Raw genomic sequence first — 23,843 nt, 5'->3', positions numbered from 1 at the left:
TGCGTGCCGATACCTCACCTTGAAGATCAGGCTTGTTTTCAAAACTGGCAGTCTTCTATCGAAGACAGCATGGCATGTGTACAGGGTCATTGGAGTGCAGGGTGATTGATGGGAAAAGGATACACGGGAATTCATTTGCACGCAGTCACTAGAGTAAAGGATGTATGCACGGGATGAGTGTTCAGGGAGTCAAGTACGGAATTGGGAATTCAGTGATTTGAATGGGGTCCTGGTTTTCCGGATGAATTGATGCAGCAGAAATTATTACCATGTTAAAAAAATATCGACAATGCAGTTGTCCGCTTTTGATCCATAGTGCCATGCCGCTGGGCTGGGCTGGGCTGGGCTGGGTTCTGCCCACATGTAACAGGTCAATCACTGGTTCCCACCTGCACCACAGCCTAGCGGCCCTACAAGCGCTTGTCATGTCGAATCTTGTTGCAATGACCATGACCATCTGTAAAAAAAAACCTAGTGCCGTGATTTCTTTATCTTCACCTCTCCATGCTCACATATCAACCATTGCCAACAAATATCTGCGTGATAAAATTGAGAAATTTGAGTCACTGAAAGGTGTGAATTATTTGCTGTTCCTGGTCCTTATGATTTGAATGAGATGTGTGAGGATAGATGACACCCATATTGTTCTGGAGCAGTGGTCCTGCTAAGGAGAAATGGAGAGGAGTGAATAGAGAGGTTGCGCAAAATGAAAATTCGTAACGCCGTAACAAAATAGTTTAACAAAAAATGCTAACGAATATTTGTAAACCGTGAGGTTGCGCACAACGTGTGAGCTTTTTCGTTGCAGGTCGACACAGGTCACGAAGAGTCAAGACAGGGAGTTGTAAAATATCATCATCTAAGGGTGCGTTCTTAAATCCTCTCCGAAAAGTTGGAGACTCTCCGAAAAGTGCGAGAGCTGTTCTTATATCCTCTCCGACTTTTAGGAGGCTCTCCAAAGCTCTCCAAAGCTCTCCAAGCTTCAGAGGTGGTTGAAACTTGGAGATTCCCGCGGTTTGGGATCAGCGCATGCGAACTACGACTAAAAGCCACGTGTTCATCATGAGTGTACGCATTTCCCTTTTCGCATACGCACATACATTCATCACTCAAGATCGCGGCCCCTTTGACGCTTCATTTTGCTTGACATGTGCAAAATATCTCCGAATTCTTCGAGACCCGTTCTTGAGTAATCCCAGTTTCTTCGACTTCTCTTTTCTTCTTCTTCTAGAAGTTAGAGAATATAAGAACGCACCCTTAGTACTCCACTTGACGAAAAATATTTTCGTAGATCTGCTTTGTTCCGGTCGCGTTTGGATGAATTTTCGTAGCAGCTTTCGTTACTCGAATCCGGACGGTCAAGATCTTACGAATTTTCATTGTGCGCAACCTCTCTAAGGCCACACCGTTTTTTTATCTATGTTTCGCGTCCCCCGCGCGCATGTATTTCACAGCCGGAGTTCAAAAAAAAAAAAAAAAAAACCAACAATTTTTTTTGGTAATGCAATACAAATTTAATGCAAACCCAGAAAACCGGAAAATGTAACTCAGTTCACACACACATAATAAGTACATGTCCCGTAAAGTACCACCAGAGCGCCTCGCCAGAGCGCCCCACCTTGATTTTACAGCCAGAGGAAGGAAGATCGTATGGCAATGTGCAACGAAGTTTGTACGATGTGAGAATCTTAGTGTACTAAGGTCACACTTGGCAGGTTTCTGTGTGGAACTTGTGTCCGCTCGAAGGTACGGATTGACTGCAAAACGTGCAATATGTGTACAAGGTTCATGTCGTATGACCTACAGACAGCAGACCACCTCCACAATACGACCACGAAAGGATGAGATGGTGGGGCGCTCTGGCGGTACTTTACGGTACTACATGTGTGTGTAATAAGCTGGGCCGCAAGTCACACAATCATCATGCCGCCTGTGTTTGGACCACAAGCATGGCAAAGGGGATACACTCATGTATTCATGTGCATGTCAATGTACATGAACAGTGCACCATCGCTTCACTGTACACAAATGCAATGCACGTACACTGTTTTTTTTGGATGGCTTTTTTATTTTTTTCGCCCTCCCTCATTGATTTCATCGAATAAGGTGACGCGAAACATAGAAAAAAACGGCGTGGCCTAATGTTACGTTTGTAGTCTTCTCCATGCACTTACTGTTTGACACTGTGTGCTCCTTTGTTCTCTGAACCGTAGAAGTTGCAGCAACAGCCCAGAAGCCCGCTGTTTCAAAGAGAGCTGCAGCCTACCAGCAAGCACTGTACAAGCATTATGCTGCAATACGAAGTAGCCTGGAAGGTTGCGTCCTTGACTGCGTCACCAGTTTGCGTGCAGAAGGTCACCTCAGTACCGAAGTCGTAATGGAGACCAGATCCCTGCAGAAATCAGCAGGGCAAGATGAGACTCTAGATCACATGTGTGCTCTTCTGGAGAAGCTCCCCGATGACGGAATGTGCTTCTTTGTGGAGGATATCCTGCTGTCGCAAGGTCTGTCACAGCTCGTGGAGACATTCCGTGTGTGTCCTGGTCCTGGAAAGTGTTCACTACATCGCAATGACCTGCATCCTGTATCAGTGTATTCCAGTGATAAGACACTGTCCATGCAGACTAGTGTTGATGCCTCCCAGACTGGTAATGTCAAGAGTAGTCAACTTGAGACTGGGGTAAGAACTCTGCTCTCTACTCTACTTTAAAATTCTGTTCGGTGATTGTACAGTGAAGCATACCCTAGCAACCAGTGTAATAACAAGCAGCAACACCTGTGTTTGGAATCCTATCGTATAGGGCTTGAAAGTGCTACGTCACAGCATAGCAACAATTTCAAAAATTCAAAAACTGGATCCACTTGGATCCAGCTTTTGTATGGATCCAAGCACATTTCAAGCCGTCTTACTCACAGCAAGGTGATGTAGCCAGTGAAACTGACTGATTTGGCTACTGGGGGCGGGGTTACAACTGGTGGCGAAGTAAAAGTCACCCCTGCATACGACATGAGCGGGTTGCTATGCACCCACATACTGAGTGTAGCAAGAAGGACCCATGAGTGTGTGTGATCCCCGGTAGCCTAATCGGTAGGGCACTGTCCCGGAAAGACAGGGGTGCTGGGTTCGAATCCCGCTCGTGGATCCTTCTTTTGCAACATTGGCGCCTGGCAAGGGCTCGAACCCACGACCCATCGTACCCCCCCCCCCCCCGCGAGTAGGTACGGCGTGAGCACAGCCTGTTGGGGCGGGGGAGCAGTGTAGCAAGAAGGACCCATGAGTGTGTGTGATCCCCGGTAGCCTAATCGGTAGGGCACTGTCCCGGAAAGACAGGGGTGCTGGGTTCGAATCCCGCTCGTGGATCCTTCTTTTGCAACATGAGGCAATAGCAAAGTCACACCTTAGTGGATCCAAAATAGAAATCTGATGTCAACTTACTACTCCCTGGCCGTTTTTGACGTCATCACTTTCAAGCCCTATTGAGGCACAGGCCATACATCACAATACATACAAACGTGTGAGATTCCTGTATAGAAGTATGTTTCTGTATTTCAGATGTGCTGCTCAGTGAGATTACCCAGCAAGCTTTTCTTAATACAGAGTATTTCCTATCAATCTATCTTCATGTCCACTGTAGATGTCTGAGCTTCACCAGGAAGTGCTGCGTTCAAGCTATGTGGAATTGAAGTGCAGTTTGGACGTAGAAGAGGGCATTCTGGACCGTCTCTATGCAGAGAGCATCATCACGCAGCGCTTCTGCAAGAAACTCCGTGCTATGGATGATCGTGAAGACCAGGTAACCATGGTAACACCGATGATCTATGTGTATTGTACATTGAACCCAGGATTAATATGATATTTTTGTGAATGTGTCAAATTGAGACTCATTTATTCAGGTGAAATCCCCTGCCTAAGTCTATTGGAATTTCCGAAAGAGGTAGCAAAGTGCAAGCAATGTCGATGTGAAGCTAGCTGTAGCCTTTACATGTAAACTAGCTACCCTTCTTCCCTTACACCACCACCACCACAGCAATGACCAGCATTAGGATAAAGGGATAGCTAGATGTACAAATGAGATTGGTGAGATGAAGAATCAAACTGAACTACACTTTAGGAATACAGAACAAGAACAGTTACTGTGGAACTGAAAAGTGACAACCGAGAAACAGTCACCAAAATAGATTGTAGGTCCATTGTATTCTTCCGCACGTACACACACACACACACACACACACACACACACACACACACACACACACACACACACATACACACACACACACACACACACACATACACACACACACACACACACACATACACACACACACACACACACACACACGCACGCACACACACACACACACACACACACACACACACACACACTCGAGAAGGACTCTATCACTTACGTGAAGTACCTTAATTTCTGAAGTATAAGCCGTACTGGAGTGTAAGCCGCACACAGATTATTTATCACGACGTACGGTGACATCTACCGATACGTCTTACGATACTTCTACCGATACTTCTACGGATACTTCTAATTTAGCGATTTGTCAATGAGCACATAGTCAAGTACTGCAATCGAGTAAATGGAAAAAAAAAGTAAAATATAGTATATAGTAGAAAATAGCATTACAGCTGCAAGCCTGCATCAGTACAGCTTACGGATGGCATCAGCAGCAGGCAAAGCCAGTTGTTCTACAATTCTAGTTTTTAAAAGCTGCTTATCAAGAAAATACTGTGTGTATGGGTGTCTTTTTCAAGAAAACACTGTGTGTATGTTTGTGTGTTTTGTAATGTTGTTCTGTACAGGCATCTGTCTTCTTGGAAGCACTGCCAGGCTGTGGCAAACAGGCTTTTCGCCAGTTTGTGTCCGCTCTGAAAGAGAGTGAGAAGTTGGCTCACCAGGAGCTAGCTGATCTACTGAAGAAGAAGCTGCTGGAAGTTTCCGTAAGTTGATGGTAACTTTAACATGCACTTGCCCGCTTGGCTGCTTGGAAGGTGGTGGTGGGGAGAGTAAGGTGTACCCACCAGATAAGTGTTGCTAATACCGTAAAATCCCCACCAGAGCGCCCCTACCTCCGCCACCCTTCGAGTAGGTCCAGGTGGGGAGGGGCAGATGGCGAGTCCTATTTACCGCATTGAGTACTACATGAAAAAGTACCTACCCTACAAAAACTGTCCGTGCATCACCGGGGTACACCTACCAAAGGTCAAGACCCAGGAGTCGTACAGACCCATCAAAACTCAAGGTTTGTGCGATCCCTGGTCATGAGGGTGGGCACTGTTGCGTACATTTCCAACCGGGTCGAGCACGCGTCTGCAGCACAGTACGGCATCACAGAGTCATACGAGGATACAATCAATCACTTCCCTGACAAGAAGTCAGGCAGGGACGCATGGCGCTGGCGGGATTTTACGGTACATGTATTCACCTATGTTTTAATTTGAGATATGCTGTATCTGTCCACTGGCTGTCCCATGATTCCTAACATTTGATTTTTAGCTAATCACTCCTAAAAGGTGATGTTAGTGAATGTATCGGGTAAATTTCGGATACGAAATGTTTCCTACACCGGGCTTCCGTGCACTTGCGAAGGGAAGTGTGTTCCATACAGGATTAGCTGGGACAAGAGCTTGTAAAGTGCAGTTTGAAGATGTTTAAGAAGACTACAAAAATGTGCTTAGACCACTGGACATGTGCATGGAGAATACAAACGTATAGACAGCCACTTGGCTTTGCTATGCTGAGTGTTTCTGCATGCAACGTGTTATAAATCCATAAGAAAACTTCCCACTATAGCTAACAGTACAGTATTCCTTTCACCCGGATAATCCCGTTTGAAGTCGTCCAATCTGGTTGTACATAGTTCAGGGTAGGAGCTGTCACTGTGAATGTGAGGGATGGGAACTTATTTGAATACTGCAGTGGTGAAGACCGTACATGATTGGTGTACCCGGTGATCTGGCACCACCCTAGTTGGGCTAGGCCTGTGTTCTCTTCAGATTGTCTGAAATACAGCATGGCTGGAAAAGTGTAACCGTAGTATTACTATTAGCAAGAGTACATAACCGCCGAAAGTATGCAACTCCAGCTATGGGGTCTGCAACGGCAGAACTTCACATTACGTACCGAACCCGTACACATTATTTGCACTCTGTGCATGATAGATGCAGGGTTGTACGCTGCCCTGCTTTGGGTTCAACTCTCTTGTGGTCACTTTGCACTGTTTGCCAGCGTAACCTTTTGAACTGTGTCATGTGACATGAAGTTCTGCCGTCGCAGCACTGTACAGAGGTTGTGGGCTTATGTGCTCTTGATATTCGTGTTCCGGAAAATTTAACACTGAGATTCTTTCGAAATGCCGTGTTCAACTCTAAATACGTATGACCAGAGTTCACAAATAAGGTCGAACAAGGCTATATTATATGCGATTGGGGATTTTGCCCTTTTGCTATCAACAGGCAAAATTATTTTAATACAAAAAAATGAGAAATGAGTTGTATTATATATTCCAAAGGACCAATGGTTCATAATCCAACAACCTCTCGTCCTCTTCTCTTGGTGGTCTCAGCTGACACGTTGCTACGCTCGGCGCGGTAGCCATGGTACCGCTCACATTTTTATAACGAAGGGTTGGTATCAAACGGTTATACAGTTTGTTTCAGAATCATCAACAAAAGGCTGCATACGAATTTCATCAGCTTAGTGCTCCGAGCATCAATGAATGTCTCTATGCATTGTATGCTTTGTCCGTGCAGGGTCTGTCTTGAAGTGGCTGCCACAGCAGCCATGAACTTCCAAGTACCCGCAAAGAGTTTGTCAGAGTGGCGTTTGGAGACACCGCTGAACGGTCGCGTGGGTTCAATCCAATATTTTTCGGGTCTGCCGAAGTTTTCTACAGTTGTGTGCCTTTTAGTCTTGCCGTCTTGATATCTTTGCTGGCATTCCAGCTGGCTAAGGTATGCTTGAACAAATTTTGTATATTTTCGTTAGAAACAGCACACAGTGAGATGCTTCGCAATGCAAGCTTGTAATTGTATAATATAATAAAATCCACGCTGTACTGCAGTGCTAGTCGATGCTACGTGTCTATATCCAATGCCTCGGTATCGTTATGTTTTGAGCACGGAGACTAGTCCCCTTCGAGATGAATTCCAGGCCACTGACGGTTACGCTGAAGAGCCTATTGATCAAACAACCAATGCTGTTTGCAGATATGTGTCTATGGAGGTGGAAGCATATTAATTTTCATATTTTCCGCATATTGCCACGAAGATTCTATTTTCGTAGGTTCAAATTTACAAGTGTGCTGCGCAAATTTACAAGTTTACTATACGTTTTTAAGTTTCACAACCGGTGGCCTATGTTTCAAGCTTAGCCAGTGATGATTTGCAATTGCAGTCCAGTGCATTGCCTTCCTGACTACAGCATCAGAAAAGAACGTGCCTGAAAGAATGTTCACGTCCGAAAGTTGCATTGCCTGAGATTCATGCATGGGGAGAGGTACTCAGATTGCAAGTTTGTTGTTACTTGAGCGTTGTCATGACCCCGCGCTGGTTGTGGCAAACGTGTAACACTTTGTAGCTCTATAATATCCTCATGAAAACTGGTTACAGAATTTTAGAGTAACTCTTTAGTGTATGGAGATAATGACTAGGAGCTCACAATTATCATTATAATTATTGAATTATGTAATTCATGTTGGACCATGATCGTAGATGTGTTGAGTGAACCGTATAAAGCATAATACAATTATGTATGTGTATACTCATAGCTCTCTTTGCTGGACCTTGAAGTTAGTGGTCCACCTTGGTCTACCGGGCACCCTGTGGCATGCGAAAATTCTAGAGATCGTAGCGAAAATTGCCTGGTGTAGATGGTGGTGTTGCACGCGTTTCCGACAAATTTGTGTGCGGCCGATTTCCTGTCGGAGTCGTTGTCGCAGCATCGGCCAGCGTAATGTGGATCAGGCACCATACATGTAAGCATGACTGCCTGGTCGCGACATAGCAATGCACTACCTACTCGCCATGTGCACAGTACAGTGCTGCCAACTGAAATCCGACCCCCCCCCTAGCGTCTCGTACGAATCGCTAACGCAGCTAGCGCACAGCTAGGGGGTCGGATTTCATTTGCCAGCACTGTACATGTACAAGACATGTAACTATTACTTGTTGTGGCGCCCAGAACTGCTGAAGTGATTCCTCTCAATCCTCTGTCTCATCATCATCATCATGACATCATTCGCATAGTCACCCTAGTTCCTGTTTCAGACTTCTTGCAGCTTGATTGCCGATATCCCAATACAATTACAGTTATTACAATCATCATGATCATTGATGTGACATGATGTCGTTGACACACGGACGGTCAGTCCATATCCACAGGTACACGTCTTCACACCGTCGCAGGAAAACGTGTGTACCTCCGCGGATCTCATGTGACCATCATGGCACCATCGGGGGGGGGGGGGGGGCGTACCGTATGGGCATGTTTTTTTACATTGGGAACACAGCCCTACAATTATTTACAAAGAGACATGTGGAGAAAAACACAAAACAAGACACATGCAGAGGATGTAGGGACGACGTGCCGATGTACAGGGAGCAACTCGAGTGACCAGAGCCAGAGGTCTCGGCGTTAGCGTTGCAACCTGGCATCGAAAAAGGGGGGAGGGGGTGCATGGTCAAGTAGCAAAAATAATAATTTGGTGCGAGAAAGGGGCGCTAATATTGCACCAAATAATATAAATGCAATGTAATAACTAAAACGGAAGTGAAAAAAGAAAACAAGAAAACAAGAATCGTAACCAGCAAAGTACTAACTCAAGTAACCATGGTAACTGTTAGTAGAAAGGTAAAAATGGGTCTCAATATCATCGTTACAGATACTGTCTGTGTGGACCGGTCGACCACATGCACAGCCATCTCTTTCGGATGAGATCCTTACATACATGTACCTGATGTACGTTGACCTTGAAGGTTTTAGAGGCGCCTTGAATGAGGTTCGTGAAGCAGGCCAGGAGGTCCGGAGGCAGGTTGTTCCAGGGTGTCACCTGGTCACTGTGATGGCGAAGAAGGGAAAGGATCGCAGGAGGTAGTCCGGGGCTATGCATGCGAGGGGGTGTCCACTTCAGCTAGAACTGTATGCATCTGACGTTTTTGCCGTGGTGGCCGCAAAACTACAGACAGTACATAATAATATGATGTCATTGTAAGAAGGGCAGAATAAACATGCAAAGAAAAGCGCCAAACGGGCTCTGTCCGCAATGACCTGCCCGGCGCCCAGTGTCTGCAGTGACCTGGTGACCCGCCACTCCGACTCGCCACTGTCACCATGGTCACTGACTTGTCTTTACAGTGTAGTAGGTATGCCCCCACATGAGCGCGACCCAAAACAGCGCCGTTGACTTCAGCGCCCCCCAAAAGCCCCATCCCCATAACTGGACATCCCCAAAACAGACCACCCCGTCAGCACGCACGCTCAATACAGGTCGACTCATTTACACTCAAACCCAAAAGATGGACACTCGACTTGTCAAAGACTCAAATCATGATCAACTCGAAATGGCCAGTTCAGTATTGAAGGGCGATATTGCCTGGACTCAATTTATAATCAACTCTAGAAACCAATGATGAACTAAAAAAAGCAATTATCGACTCAAAAACACCAGTTCAGTATTAAATGGCGATATTGCCTGGATGGACGTTAACAGGTCCAGATACAAATAGGTTGTAGTCCACGAACCACGAACCTTCCAAGTTGGAAGGTTGGTTTGCGCACTGGAGATGTGTGAGAGCTAGGTCTCGGCCCGCTGAATGTCTCAGTGGCCTGTCAGTTTCGTGCCCTATTATCGCACAGTCACTTTCTGACTGTTTATCATCTTGTTACAGTCGTGGATAGTTGCTGCACAACTCGTTCTCATGTGTTTCTTTTCTTTTTTGCATATCTTTTTTAGGAACGGGTTTACTCCTGATATCCACCATGGTAATACTAACATCAAGAGTACATAAAACTGGTTATATACTCTTGCTAACATGAGCCTGCACATTATGGGTCACGTGTGTAATGAGCTGGCTTATATTCGGACGTTAACGTAATTGGTCGCGCCAAAATGGGGCGTGCAAGAGATGAGACGAGCTGTAGTGACACCGTGTCACATTAGGTCGCGCTGTACTGGGGGTGCTAATAGTAATATGAACACGCGCCGTTTATGGTTGCGCTGTTTTGGGTGTAAATCGATCTACTGTACTACCGGTACCATGACTACTGCCATGCGCCAGTACATTTCGTTCATTTTACTTTTTAGTGGTAGATCTACACTACTAGTAGGGAGTTCAGTTCCGGTCACTGAAAAGCGAAAAGTGCAGTCACAGCTCGCCTGTACAAAGTGAATGGGCGCCTCGTGGCTGCAGTTCGAGATGCAGTTCGCGGCCCGAGTATCTTCTCCCGCGGCCTTTTCGGCCTTGTCGATGCTATTTTTAGGTAGCTGAGGTCATTACCTTTCCAATGGTGCCACACATGCCATGCTTCCAAAAATAATGCCTCCGCGCTTGGCGCGGGTGCACTTCGAAGTACTAATTTCGACCAGATCCGTACTCGGCTTCGCGAGGAACACCCGATTTTCGTGTTCAGCGGCCTCGAATTAGCCTAAACCAAGAGGATTCTACAACATTGAGGCTCGCGCTTTATCGCCGTAGAAGGAAAATGATCACAGAAACCAGCCCACGGCGATTTCCTGGTGGTAGACGAAAAAATCGAGTGAACTGCGCGCACACTGGTAGAAGCAGTGACGGTGAAAACGTGTGACTTGTGCAAGTCGGCGCGCACGGCATGCGTGCACACTGCATGCATGCACACATCCTGTATCGCCATGTATGCACCAGATAGTGCAGTGCTGGACGGAAACCACACGGCTCCCATACATACTTGCATTTACTTCTGTGACTACTTTCTCCCCCGTTTTCCGATCTTCAATCGACTATAACTCTAGATTGCCTTGGAATTTTGGGTTCAAAATTTCACAGGTTGTTTCTCGATTCTTCCCGGTTTAGAAAAACTAGCGTTTTATGCAAAACTCGCGAATTTGATTTTTCAATTGAAGTCCCTACTACTAGTACTAGTACTATTTTTTAGTAAATTTTAGTAAATTATTTGCCTAAGGGGTCGTCCGCAATTATCGAAAGTTTTTTTCAATCCGTAGTAGCTTCAAATTTTTCCTCACCCACCCACCCACCCCCCCCCCCCCCCCAGTCCGTAATAAAATATTATTGATGGACACACAACCCAACACATTGTTCTGTAATAATCAGAGTCACCAGCGGTTTTGAAAAAGGGCTGCTTCTTCACCGCCTTTCCAAACAACGTCGCCTGTCTGGACATAGTCAATAACAGTCGTCAGCGCCAGCGCTAGACGGAAGGACTTCAAAGGAGTGCATGGAAGACAGTACTCTGGACGAAGGAGACAGTGAAACTCAAAAATAGAAAGTATCGACTCGCCGTCGAATGCGCCAAACTTTATGATTCCCGGCCCAGGAGCAGCCAAGGAAGCGCGCGCGGGGGCGCAGAAACTGCCAGAACTACAAAAATATTTGTAGTAGACAGTTCGCACGCAGCCGCGCGTGGAAAACAGGGGCTTCACGTAGACGTACACGTACACGTGGCACGCGCACGTGTCATTTCGGAAGTTTTTCAATCCGTAACTGGCCTTGACCCACCCACCCACTTTCGAAGCTACTACGGATTGGAAAAAACTTTCGATAATTGCGGACGACCCCTAAAGTCATCACCAGACTGATTACCATGAAGGCCATCCTGTTCTCGCGCAAGCGCGCTACACTACAGACAGTCAAATTTTGTTTGGTAAAGACGCTTTACCGATCATCTGCGAAGAAGAAAGACAACTCTAGATAGTCTAGTATCTTTGGGCCGTAGCGTGTTTGGTCACTGCACTAGGCAGCATACCCTTGTCCCAGACTGACCAGAGAGAAAGTAGACCTGTTGCGTATCATCGACTCGAGAAATCATTGTCTGCTCGTGTGTCTGTCGGTGACTAAGGAGGTTTGGACGATAACGTAACATCGTTGCGTTGTTTTCTCACGAGTCAGGGTGATGTGTTGATGATAAGCCACTAGTGCGACTTGTGCTGGAAAACCGAAGCTGCACTGTATCTGCAGCTATCCAGTATTTACGGTAAGGTACAGTGCATGTATACACTCTGTAAATAAGAGCCAGGATAGACCTTGAACGTTCAAACCTTCAAGCAGTGCAGTCAAGTAGTGCCAGGCTGGCGAGATTGGTTGGAGTTATCCTATGTCGAGAATTGCATTTCGGATTTAGATTTGCAAGATATGAATAAAATCCGTGGTAGTGATGCGTTATACTTCAAAGTAGTAGTAGTGTAAGTGAAATGTATTCTAACATGCTACACTAGTCTACACTGTAGTCTGTAGTACTACGACATTAGTACAGCGATAAGGAAATGACAAACTAAGAAAAGATATTGTGCTTCACAAGGCCAAGGGTCAGTGCAGTTCTATTGACGTCATGCTTGAAAAGAGTGTTCGTTGGATTCCACCTGCTCAGGATATTCCCCGGTCACCTTTAACACTAAAATACAAATACAAAAAATACAAAAATACAACACTAGGGTTTAACGGGTGTTAGCGGCCGTTGTGAGTTCCCTTCGGGACGGACATGATAATTTACTTTTTTCTATTTGTTTTAAACCTTTAACACTGTCCTCGAACTGGTGAGTACTTTCCTGTGTAAGTGCAAATGATCCAGGACTGCCGGAAGCAGTTTTCAATTGGTCCGGTTATACCATAGTCTTTCATACAGTTCATGTTGGATATAGTGGTATTAGTGGGAACATGATAACCGTCCTAGCAGTAAACATGTTTTTGTGGCCACTAGTTGGTCCGGTGATCACCTGACCAACCGGACCCGTTACGGCGGGCCTGATATCCATCTCCACTGTGATGTTTCCCAGAACCTAATACGTCTTGTCATACAAGTACAAGTAGTATTTACATAGTCATAGGTAGTTTACCCTGGCATGCATGCAGCCATTTGGATTTTCAGACTTTAACCTCTTTAGTTGTGGCTCTGATCTACTCACCTCCCATCATTATAATTAAGAGCTTCATCTGTGCCGTGATCCTACTTCAAGTAGAGGGTGGTGGAGTTCCTGCGGATTCGGAAAACTCAGTCTTATTGAGTCTCACGTGAACCGCGGATATCTTTTATCCATGATGTAGTAAAATGATTGTGTGTACATATGAACAGTAGTGGTGTAGAACAGAGGACTGTGTTGTAGGTGAAGTGTGTTTAGTTAACCAAAAATGAACTGTGTGAGTTTTACATAATACTCGTATGTGGCTATGGAGAACCAGCAGTGACAGTGTAAGGAGTGGTGGTATGGTGTATGTGGTACATGTCAGTATTTGTCTCCATACACATGGGTCTATCATCTCTATGCTGTGTGTGTGTGTGGGGGGGGGGGGGGGGGGGGGGGAGGGGGTGTTAACATTATGATATGTGTACTTCAAGTATACATGGTACATGGTATTGTGTTACACTGTACAGCCGGTCTTCTGGTTCATTGTCATTCATACTTGAATTCTCTTTCAGCAAATTCATCCACTATCAGAAAAGAAAGATTCTGTTTCAAAGTGTGTTTGTTTTTGTTTTGTGTTTTGTATAACTTTGTGTTTAGAACGATGCCGTTTGACTTCTGGGATGATGTTGTCCTGCCAGCATGGCATGACATAGCTCGATGCAAGATTACACATGAAGCATTCGAGAATGCTGTCATGGCAATAGATGTACATCATCCACGTATCAGCAGAGATCCTTTGCTGAGGGGACAACTGATGACTTGGAAGAAGTTGTTTAATACCAACGAAAGGAGTTCAGAAAAGGATAGGTTAGCCGGCTATGTTAGCTTGGTGATTACCTACAAGAGAGGGCCATCAGGTGTCCAGAACTTCATTCAAGACATTCAGTCTTCTTCTTTCCCGTCCAATGTTGCTGTTGGTGGACTGCTGGAGAGAATTTGGAAAACTCGTAAGAATGATCATCCTGATGAAGATGTCAAGGATCCTTGTGAGTAAAAGATTGCCATTAAGTTAGTTATAACACTTGCACCCAGTTAATTTAAGCAGGGAAGTAGTGCAATGATGTCATGGCATTTTGTATGTAAAGTTCATACTTCATCCACATGAAGTTGCACCACTACACTTGTTAGCTGCTCTGGCAACCCAATACTTTCCCCTCAGCACTCTCAGAAGACTATCTTGTAGTCTCATGAGTATTACTATGAGAAGAAGTATTGGAAGACAGGAACCACTGGAGCATGCACGGTTCTATAGTTGATGGAATAATCTGAATAATCTTTACAGACAAGAAGCAGGAAATATGAAATAGTGAGCACAATAGTGCGTTTGTATTGTGACCTGTATGCTGCATAAGTATCATAGCATAAGTATACCTGTTGCATGCTCGTATACACCTTGTAAATGAAGATAGCACGTGCAATACTGTACATTGAAGAAATCTTTACATACTTGGTCCGACTTATTAAAATGTGCGCTTCACTTCAAAACTCAAGCATATGTACAAAGGAGCACCTGTACCAAAAAATCAACCAAGAGACGGTAGATAGATAACTACTGTGTCGTTTCTTGGCCTGACCTTCTAGTTTTCATTGCTGCTGGTGTCTCAGGGCGCATCTGCAAGTGCGGCAACCTGCAAAACGTCGACATTTTTTTCATCTCCTCCAAGCTACACTGCGCTTCTTTGATTTTTTTCACTCCATAGGCACGATTTCCACGATCGACTTCGCCTCCTCCTCGTGCAGTGCGACAACCAGAATGGTGGCTGTAGGTGTTTTCGCCTGAAGCTCCCACGACACCTTCAAAGGAGGCGAACAAATAAACCACCGCGCATAAAAAATCAATTCTGACCACCGTGTACCGCGCTCGTACTGAGTCTGATCTGTGTCGACATGTCATGCAGTCAGACCATGCGTGCTCTTCCCTGCCTGTTTCACAAATCCTCTGGCTCCGGAGACTGGCGATCTTGTGACGCATCGCGATCGCGGCTCCGCGCGCGCGCGGATCCGAGGACTCCGCACCGTTTCCGCCGGATAATTCACCCTACCTGCGCTTCAGTTTTCCAGCCAGGTTGTCGCCTGAAAGTCGACCTCAAGGCCGGTTATTTATTTCGATCAACTTCTCGACGATCTCTTTTGTGATCTTGATTCGTCGGCCGCCACATCGTGAACGACTGCGAGAGAGATCAGCAAACTGGACGGAGCGATGCTGGTACTTTCTGCACGAGTTTCTGGATGACGTGTTTGCTGAAATTCTGTCAAGGAAACAGCGATTGCAGCGATTTCAATCCGCCAGGAACCACTCGAGAACGATCGCCTAGGAGGTTCTGGTACTCCGTGACAATCCCCCATCGCAGCGGGGTGTTGATTTCAGCACCAGGCCTTCTCTGTGTTGCGCGAGAAGCAACAGGAGTCCTCTGACGACAAAATTTGGATGCAAAATGCTCGAGTCGACTAGGATCTTGAGCCGCTGCCTCCTTTGGAGTTGGAGCCATTTCTTCTTCAACATCACAAATTGACAACTGAATGATAGTGTTAGATAGCTGGAAAGTTTATTCCGTCCTGAGATTATTTGAATTTGTTTGGTTGATGTTCGAAGCGAAGCGCACATTTTAATAAGTCGGACCAAGTACATGTTATGTGTGATGTTATGCTGGTGCATGTTACAACATTATACAAGATCATGCATTCTATTCAGTAGAATAGAACTACAGTATATTCATGAAAAGATGGACTTCTAGCTTTTGGCCATAAATAGGTCAAACCTTTTAGAATATTTTTCTGCAATCCCTATGGAATCCTCTTCTAATTTTGTTTCTGAAGTCTATTTATCCAAAATACAAGCCATAACAAGAATAGGATTTCGGCCAGGTTTTGCCCCAAAAGCACTAATTTGGGAAAAACCATCAAAATCTAGGCCGTTGGAACCCGCTTGCAACAGTGCATTGTGCGGTTCGAACCCCAGTTCAGGTACCCTTTTTGGACCCGGTTTCAAATTTCAAATTTCGCAGGACTGCGCTGTGTACGATAATATCACGAAAATCGCGAAATACGGCAGCTCGCTAGAGCCAGGGACCATCTTGTTTATGAATGGACTGTAGAACCGGCATACCATCAATGGGAATGAAAAGCGTAGTTGAGCCGATGTAGGATAATTACAACTCATGCATTGTACCATCGTGTCACGGGTTTTAGTCAATACATGTCTGTAGAAAAGTACTGAAATGAACATGATTGCACTCACTATAGTGTAATCGTGTTATGTAAGTTTAATAACGAGACGTGTAGATCTTTACTTGATCAACTGATGCCAAGTATTGTTTGGTGCAAAGATCCATCAATCTTTGGTGCGCTACATGGACTCTAGACTAAAACTGAGCATGTATGTCAAATATGCTGTATACACTCAAAATATCAACCAATGTATTTGCAATACTCAAGGCTACGCGAAAGTTATATTATTATATGAGTGCACATTTTGCCTGAGTTCAAATGTAGTCTAAAAAACATGCTTCCTCCGCACCACCGAAATGTGCACTTATTTTTTAAGAGCCTGTGAGCAATCATTCCTTGACATTGGCTAAACAGTACGTCAACAATCGGATCCAAGTATCTAGAAAGGGAAAAGACATCTTTCTTAGCCGACGTTTGATGATGACTCAAGCTAATGGGGACTCAAACCCTCTCCAACAACCTGTAGTCAGCATCGAGTGACACAGACACACACAAAAGAAAATGAGTCATACGATGTGTGAAAGTTACAACTTTCGTGCTTCCGTGCTTTGCATGCAAAACCAGTTTGCGCAGCTGGTGCACGCATGACCGACATGTGGGCTCGTGCATGGAAAATCTGTGCGCACTGCTGCGATCGCGAGGTCCTGTACGCACTAGCTGCTATCCCCGAAAGCCGGCGCTGTACTAGCCTGCAGCACGCAGTGTCAGTGTGCTTTTTTTGTTTCAAGCTCCCGCGCTGTAAGTTCTCCATCTCCTGCCAAAGTCTGAACAAGTGAAATACCAGTAGCTCACATTATGTCATTGTTCCGTCTGGACCTGTACAGCTGAAACGCTACAAATGAACATTGAATACTGGTGAGATTACAGAGCTTGCACAACGTGCAGAGCTTGAGTACCAGGCAACTCTGAGTTGAGATCTATTTTTGTTCCAATGGATTTCTGCTGAAATACTATGGAGAGGCTGGTTCGGGAAAAGTGCTCCGCTGGTCCTTAGGCTGTGACGTGCTGTTGTTTAGAATTTGATGTGCCCGCAGCCAATTTGTGATTCCTCTTACGCAGGGCTGCCACTTGCTCCGATTTTTCGGAAATCGTCCGATTTTTGATCGCCTGTCTGACAAACCGACCGATTTTGTTCCCAAAGAGGGACAACCAATTATTTTATTTTGAGCGCTTTTTAGTCCAGTTGGCCATTCAGCGCTTCCAGGTCGCGTTTGGCCGGTCATTGTACATGTACATGTAGCTGTAAAATACACGCGTGCTTGCATGTGTGTGCACAGTTGAAAATGTGTTCTGGGGTCCCAACAGCAAGCCATTTTCCTAAACATTTTCACTGGGGGACACCCCCGACCCCCATCAGATTTTTCTCCCTCCAAGTGTGGCAGCCCTGCTTACGCCATTCGAGAGTAGAAAAGCCTTCAGATTACTCTTGCTAGGTAGATAGTGTCTCTCAAGTCCACACTGATCCTGTCAGCAATAGGAATGTGGCCATTTTAAGGTAACATGACAAACTTATCGCAGAAGTTGCACCAACCTCTTCATGGCAAACTTATACTATGGAAAAGATCAGCGCACATTGCGGGTGTGTGGCGGAAGTAGGAAGATGACATTCAGACAAAGAAATAAAGCGGCGACAAGTACGGAAAAGTGTGAACACTGGGAGCCAGAAGACGGTGCAGCGGCAGGTTCAAAGGGGTGACACAAACACAGCGAAAAACGCAGCAGCAGGTACAACAGAGTGACACAAACACACCAGCATGTACAACATACCTATTTGTATATAGCATATTATTTCCTAGTGTGCAGATCAAATGCAGTCTTTGGTACGGTAATACAGTGTATGTACAGTCTGTGTGGATATGGGTATACGTATAGCTCATGACATTCCATGCTTTGATCAATAAACACCAGTTGTTCGCCACGAGCAACCATATAGGCCGACTCAAACTCATGTGTTCAGCTGTGCCCTGGTATGCTTGTGAGGAAATACATTAAACTTCGTTGACGTCCACACCATGTGCACGCACACACGCGGTGACACTGCATGCACATATACACCACGTGCACACACACACCACATGCACCTTTTTTACCGTTTGAGGTTTGACGCCCATCACCGAGGCGATGATAGCGATGCTTCAGCAGAAGCCATAGCAATTTGTGCTGGGATTGCACCATTCGACAACTTACAAGGCTGAAGAATTGACTGCCACTATTTTGAGCCTGGTCTATACCACACAGCTATTTGAAGAGGCCTTTTCTGGCCAGCGAATCACTACTTTTTCGTTTTCATTTTTTCCAGCCCACACATCACACCACATACTCCGCCATGTACTGACTGTAGGTAGCCACCCAGGATTTTTGATATCACGTGCATGAAGACGAAGAACTGTTTGTTTTGACAACATGTTACTCAGTTGATTCATTGTCTAATTCCTCTTTGTACTTCGAAGTATTTCTGAACTGTACAACTGCTTCGCAGTACTTTCTGTTTTAGTAATAGTTACGCTTCATCAATGTTCTCTTCGTTCAAGTAATTTATTTGCGTAGTGAAGGACTTTTGAATCGTTATCTTTTGAATCTTGGTCTGTTGCGGACTGTGCACGTGTTTCTGTACATCAGTAGTATACGCTAGTGTTGTACAGTCAGTATCGCCTATAGCGTTGGTGTTTGATTTTGAGCATGTTATCACAATAAGCGATATATTACTATGACCGATACTGCGTGCAATGTATGCGAGTGGGGTCTCAAACGACTCAGCGCGCCGTGCACATACGCACTACATACATGTACAATGTCATGTAGCTGGCTGTAGCTCCTGACACACAAAATCACCATTTCCTCATAATGGAGGCATATTTTTGGCAACTTGAACAAGCAAAACTCACCAAACAACACTTACTGGATAAGTTCTTCACGAAGAAGTAACACCCTGTTCTCCTCTGCCATCGCTTGATTTTACATCAATCACTATAACCGTAAGAAAGGGTTTGCTCCCCACACCGGAGCTCGCGCTATTCCGCCGACTTTACTTGACACTTGACTGACTCACGACTGCCATCCAGAGCACACGAGAAGTCCATCGAACCTTCGACTCGGCAAACCTGCAAGAAAGCACCACTCCCTGCTCAATACACAGTGTTTCGGGGAATTCACCCCTCATCAGTTGAGCTTGAGTAGGCTGAGGAAGATTGTGCCTGAAGAGCACCACTTATAAAGTGCTCTCCAGTCACAAACATCACCAGGGATACAAACTTACAGAGACGCTCCGTTTCCAGCGCGACACACACCTCGTGAACACCAGCTAGCAGCGTGAGTCAGTGTCGCTCCTGGACGGTGAGACAGACGTTGAGGACCCTCGGTCATTCGCAACGCTGTCACCTCCAAACCAACTAGTCGCAAGCCCGCGCTGGGCACAACAGTACGAAGTAGTGGTTGCGACTTCGGCGATGATTTGTAAGAAAGGGTTTGCTCCCCACACCGGAGCTCGCGCTATTCCGCCGACTTTACTTGACACTTGACTGACTCACGACTGCCATCCAGAGCACACGAGAAGTCCATCGAACCTTCGACTCGGCAAACCTGCGAGAAAGCACCACTCCCTGCTCAATACACAGTGTTTCGGGGAATTCACCCCTCATCAGTTGAGCTTGAGTAGGCTGAGGAAGATTGTGCCTGAAGAGCACCACTTATATAGTGCTCTCCAGTCACAAACATCACCAGGGATACAAACTTACAGAGACGCTCCGTTTCCAGCGCGACACACACCTCGTGAACACCAGATAGCAGCGTGAGTCAGTGTCGCTCCTGGACGGTGAGACAGACGTTGAGGACCCTCGGTCATTCGCAACGCTGTCACCTCCAAACCAACTAGTCGCAAGCCCGCGCTGGGCAACTGATGAGGGGTGAATTCCCCGAAACACTGTGTATTGAGCAGGGAGTGGTGCTTTCTTGCAGGTTTGCCGAGTCTCACCGTCCAGGAGCGACACTGACTCACGCTGCTATCTGGTGTTCACGAGGTGTGGTGCTCTCTTGCATGTTTGCCGAGTCGAAGGTTCGATGGACTTCTCGTGTGCTCTGGATGGCAGTCGTGAGTCAGTCAAGTGTCAAGTAAAGTCGGCGGAATAGCGCGAGCTCCGGTGTGGGGAGCAAACCCTTTCTTACAAATCATCGCCGAAGTCGCAACCACTACTTCGTAATCACTATAACCGATGCAAAAATAGTGTAATAAACGTCTTTTGAAATACGAATTTGATCACTATAGGCGACATATTACTATACGCGATAACTGTGTATACGCGATAACTGTGTATACGCGATAACTGTGTATACGCGATAACTGTGTATACTTAGTTATGGCAAATAAAATGAATTTTAGAAATTGATCACTATATCCGGTATATTACTATAGCCGCCAACCTTATAGGCGATACGGACTGTACATCTTGTATGATGAATTTGTACGTGCATGCATGCAGGCATACTTTTGGCGGATCTTTTTGGCTTATTTATTTATTTATTACAGCATCTCATAGCACAGTGAGAACACCGGCCAATACAAAGAGAGAGGGTGTTAGCCAACCACGGCAAGGAAGGGAGAAGGGGGAGGAGAAGAAAAAGGAACCGGCATGGATAAGCAGGGACTGCAACAAAATGAGAAACACAAAATCAAAGTCAAGGCGCGACAAGGCTCTTAAAAAGGCGAAGGGAAGAAAGTTCCTTAGCTTCTTGGGGAAGTGCCAGCCACACAGAGTACGCAGTGAAAAAGAGGTTGTTGGTCATGGAGGTTTGCTTCGACTTGTAATTCATATTTTGCTCTCCCAATTTATAATGATAATCTACTCGTGTAACCTATAATGGTTGTTCAGGTTGCGCTGATGTGTGGTTGCACGGGGGTGAACGAGCTAGTTTGGTAATATGCACACACACACACACACACACACACGCACGCACGCACACACACACACACACACACACATATACACACATATACACACATATACACACACACTATTGGACCACACATAATGGTTAGAATGATGTGTCCTGTTTTTCTTGTGTATTATTCGCTGTCTGTAGATTTCTTCACAAGGGTTGTCAAGAGCAACATTCCACAGATCATTGCCAACCTAGCGACTGTACCAGATATAGTGCTCACTGAACTATTTGGAGAAGGCGACCTGGATGAAGAGTGTATCCGCACTTATCGAACGGCATGTGAGGTGGCCTGTCATGTGCGTGATCTTCCACTTTGCTGTCAAGCAGCAATTGGGTCGTCTTTACTGTACCCAGTGGACAGCTTTCTGTTTCTCTGTTATGTCTTGCACCACCCTGAGCTCACTCAACGACTGGGACAAGATTTACGGATCAAGACCGATCATGAGGCAGGATGTGGTGGGAGTAGTCTTGTCCAACTGTTGAATTTGGCTATTGAGTCACAGAGAGATAGTAAGTGACAATTTGAAGACTGCGATGCAAGTTAAAGAATGTCCATGATGATGAATCCTGGTCAATGGATGATGCTGGTCTTTGTATTAGTGTGCATACCAGCTGAAGGTTATATGAAAATACAGTTGTCTTATACCAGCAGAAATGTTCTAAATGATATTTGCTGTGTTCCAATTTGTTTAGTATACGTTATGTTCTAGCCTTGGTTTCCATTGTGAGGAAAATGAGGAATTTTATTGAAATCGTCCATACCTAATCATAATGGCACTTTCTCCCGGTGACTTGACTTGACACTTGACTGACTCACAACCGCCATCCAGATCACACAAGAAGTCCCTTGAACTTTCGAAGGCGGCGGGAAAGCGCTATCTTCAGTGTTGGGAGCAACTCATGTTCTGATGAAATGATCGCCAAAGTCGAAAACTCTATTTCATAGCACAGTAAAGTAGCCTTAAACCTGCCTGTCATGTTTGTGGAAATCACCAGCATATTATTGTTTTGTAATGTCATAATGTCACTAAAGTTAATGTACCGGCAATCCAAGCAATACACGTAGAGAAATTTCTGTGTGATTCTTCCGATCTCATTTTCATATACAGGAGGTACCGCGATATCAATGATGAATGATGAAGGTGTGATTGCATTGAGAGAAGGACCAGGAGATACAGTTCGAGGTTAGTATTGTCCATGTAATGGTCATCCATTAATGCACAACCCTAGTTAAGGGAAATACATCCTCAAAGTTTATCAGCACGAGCCTTTCAGCGCTAGCATTCCAGCACAAGCATCACAGCGTCCTGTACATTAGGACTACCTTTCTCAGTGTGGCAAAACTGAGCGTCCATAGAGTTAACGAGGAAAATCCCAGCCTGACAGTAAAACCCACTGCGAATTAGAGCGCCGTGGAAATGAGTGCCCACGAAGTCAGTCCAAAATACACCAGCGGGAGAGAAAGACGCGCAGTTAAGTTAGTGCAACCTGATTGGGCAGTGATCATTGCTATTTATGTGTCACACTCAGGGGCATCACACACTTTATGACCGGTAAGACCATGGTTGTACCTTGTTTTCATGCGACGTAGTCTGCCCAATTCATCCAAAAAGCAGTGAAAATTTCATAGGATCATGCACTTCTACTTCGAAGTACATGCACTTGTACATAACTTACACTGTGCACATAACTCACGGAGTTGACTTGAAGTAGACCAGGGTATGCATATGTGCCCTTTACTGGTACTGTTCTGGTCTGTACCCACGGTTACTGCCAGTAGACTAGGACTTGTATTCCGAGTACCGGGTAGTTGTATTTAGTGCTGTGTGCTATGTGCTATGTACAGTAAAACCTGTAACTAAAGACCACCGTTACTAGCGACCAGCCTGGTACTACCGACCACTTGGCCAGGCACGGACGGTCTCACATTCAAAATGCACTGTGACTAGCGACTACCTGCTGAACGCGACCAGCGACCGCCTTTTCTTGTCCCAAAGACGATTTTTGACCCGTAACTAGCGACCGCGATGTAGGAAATCAAAATTTAATGTTGCTCGAAGCTCCTTCTTGAAATGTTGCTGATTTTCCATGGTCCTGAAAGGAATCTTTCGGTACTGCAGCTGAACAAATGAGCGCAGGCCATTTTGACTGTGGAGTCGATATGTGGACTGCACTACACCTGTCAGTATTTCAAGCGCTGTCAAGAATAAACATGATAGGAAACGTCTTGGAGAGCGCATCGAAAGCGCTCTCTGCTCGATGTTACTACTCGGAGGACAAACGAAGACTGAGCAGCTCTGTCACCCCAGTCATACAAATGAATCGACAATGGCGTCAAGGAATCCAGAAACAAAGCAGCACCGCAAGGTCCTGATGCTGAAGGATCGCGTTCGAACAATCGAGAAGTCACAACAAGGATAGTCGGTACGATTGATCGGATGAACAAATTTGAACGAATTTGAAGCCCAGCGCGAAACGAAACTTCCACAGGGAACGTTTGACTCCTGGCTTCAGAAGTAGCAGCTGAATTTGATGTCTGCAAAAAATTTAAT

At 45.5% G+C, this 23,843-nt stretch overlaps 1 protein-coding gene across 2 annotated transcripts in view; it reads left to right on the top strand.

Moving 5' to 3' along the window:
• Positions 1-23,843, top strand: part of LOC135818069 (uncharacterized) — a 159,346-nt gene that overhangs the window by 89,968 nt on the left and 45,535 nt on the right. The window contains exon 6 of one of the 2 annotated variants that reach the window (XM_065331388.1): positions 2,214-2,680. The exons of the other annotated variant lie outside the window; for it this stretch is intronic. Within the exon in view, the coding sequence (XP_065187460.1) occupies positions 2,214-2,680 (467 nt within the window). The remainder of the gene's footprint in view (positions 1-2,213; positions 2,681-23,843) is intronic. 2 annotated transcript variants of the gene reach the window in all.

The sequence above is a fragment of the Sycon ciliatum genome, chromosome 5, assembly GCF_964019385.1.
Source record: "Sycon ciliatum chromosome 5, ocSycCili1.1, whole genome shotgun sequence".
NCBI lineage: Eukaryota > Metazoa > Porifera > Calcarea > Leucosolenida > Sycettidae > Sycon > Sycon ciliatum.
Note: the sequence above shows the minus strand (reverse complement) of the source record. Positions and strands in the feature narration are given on the sequence as shown.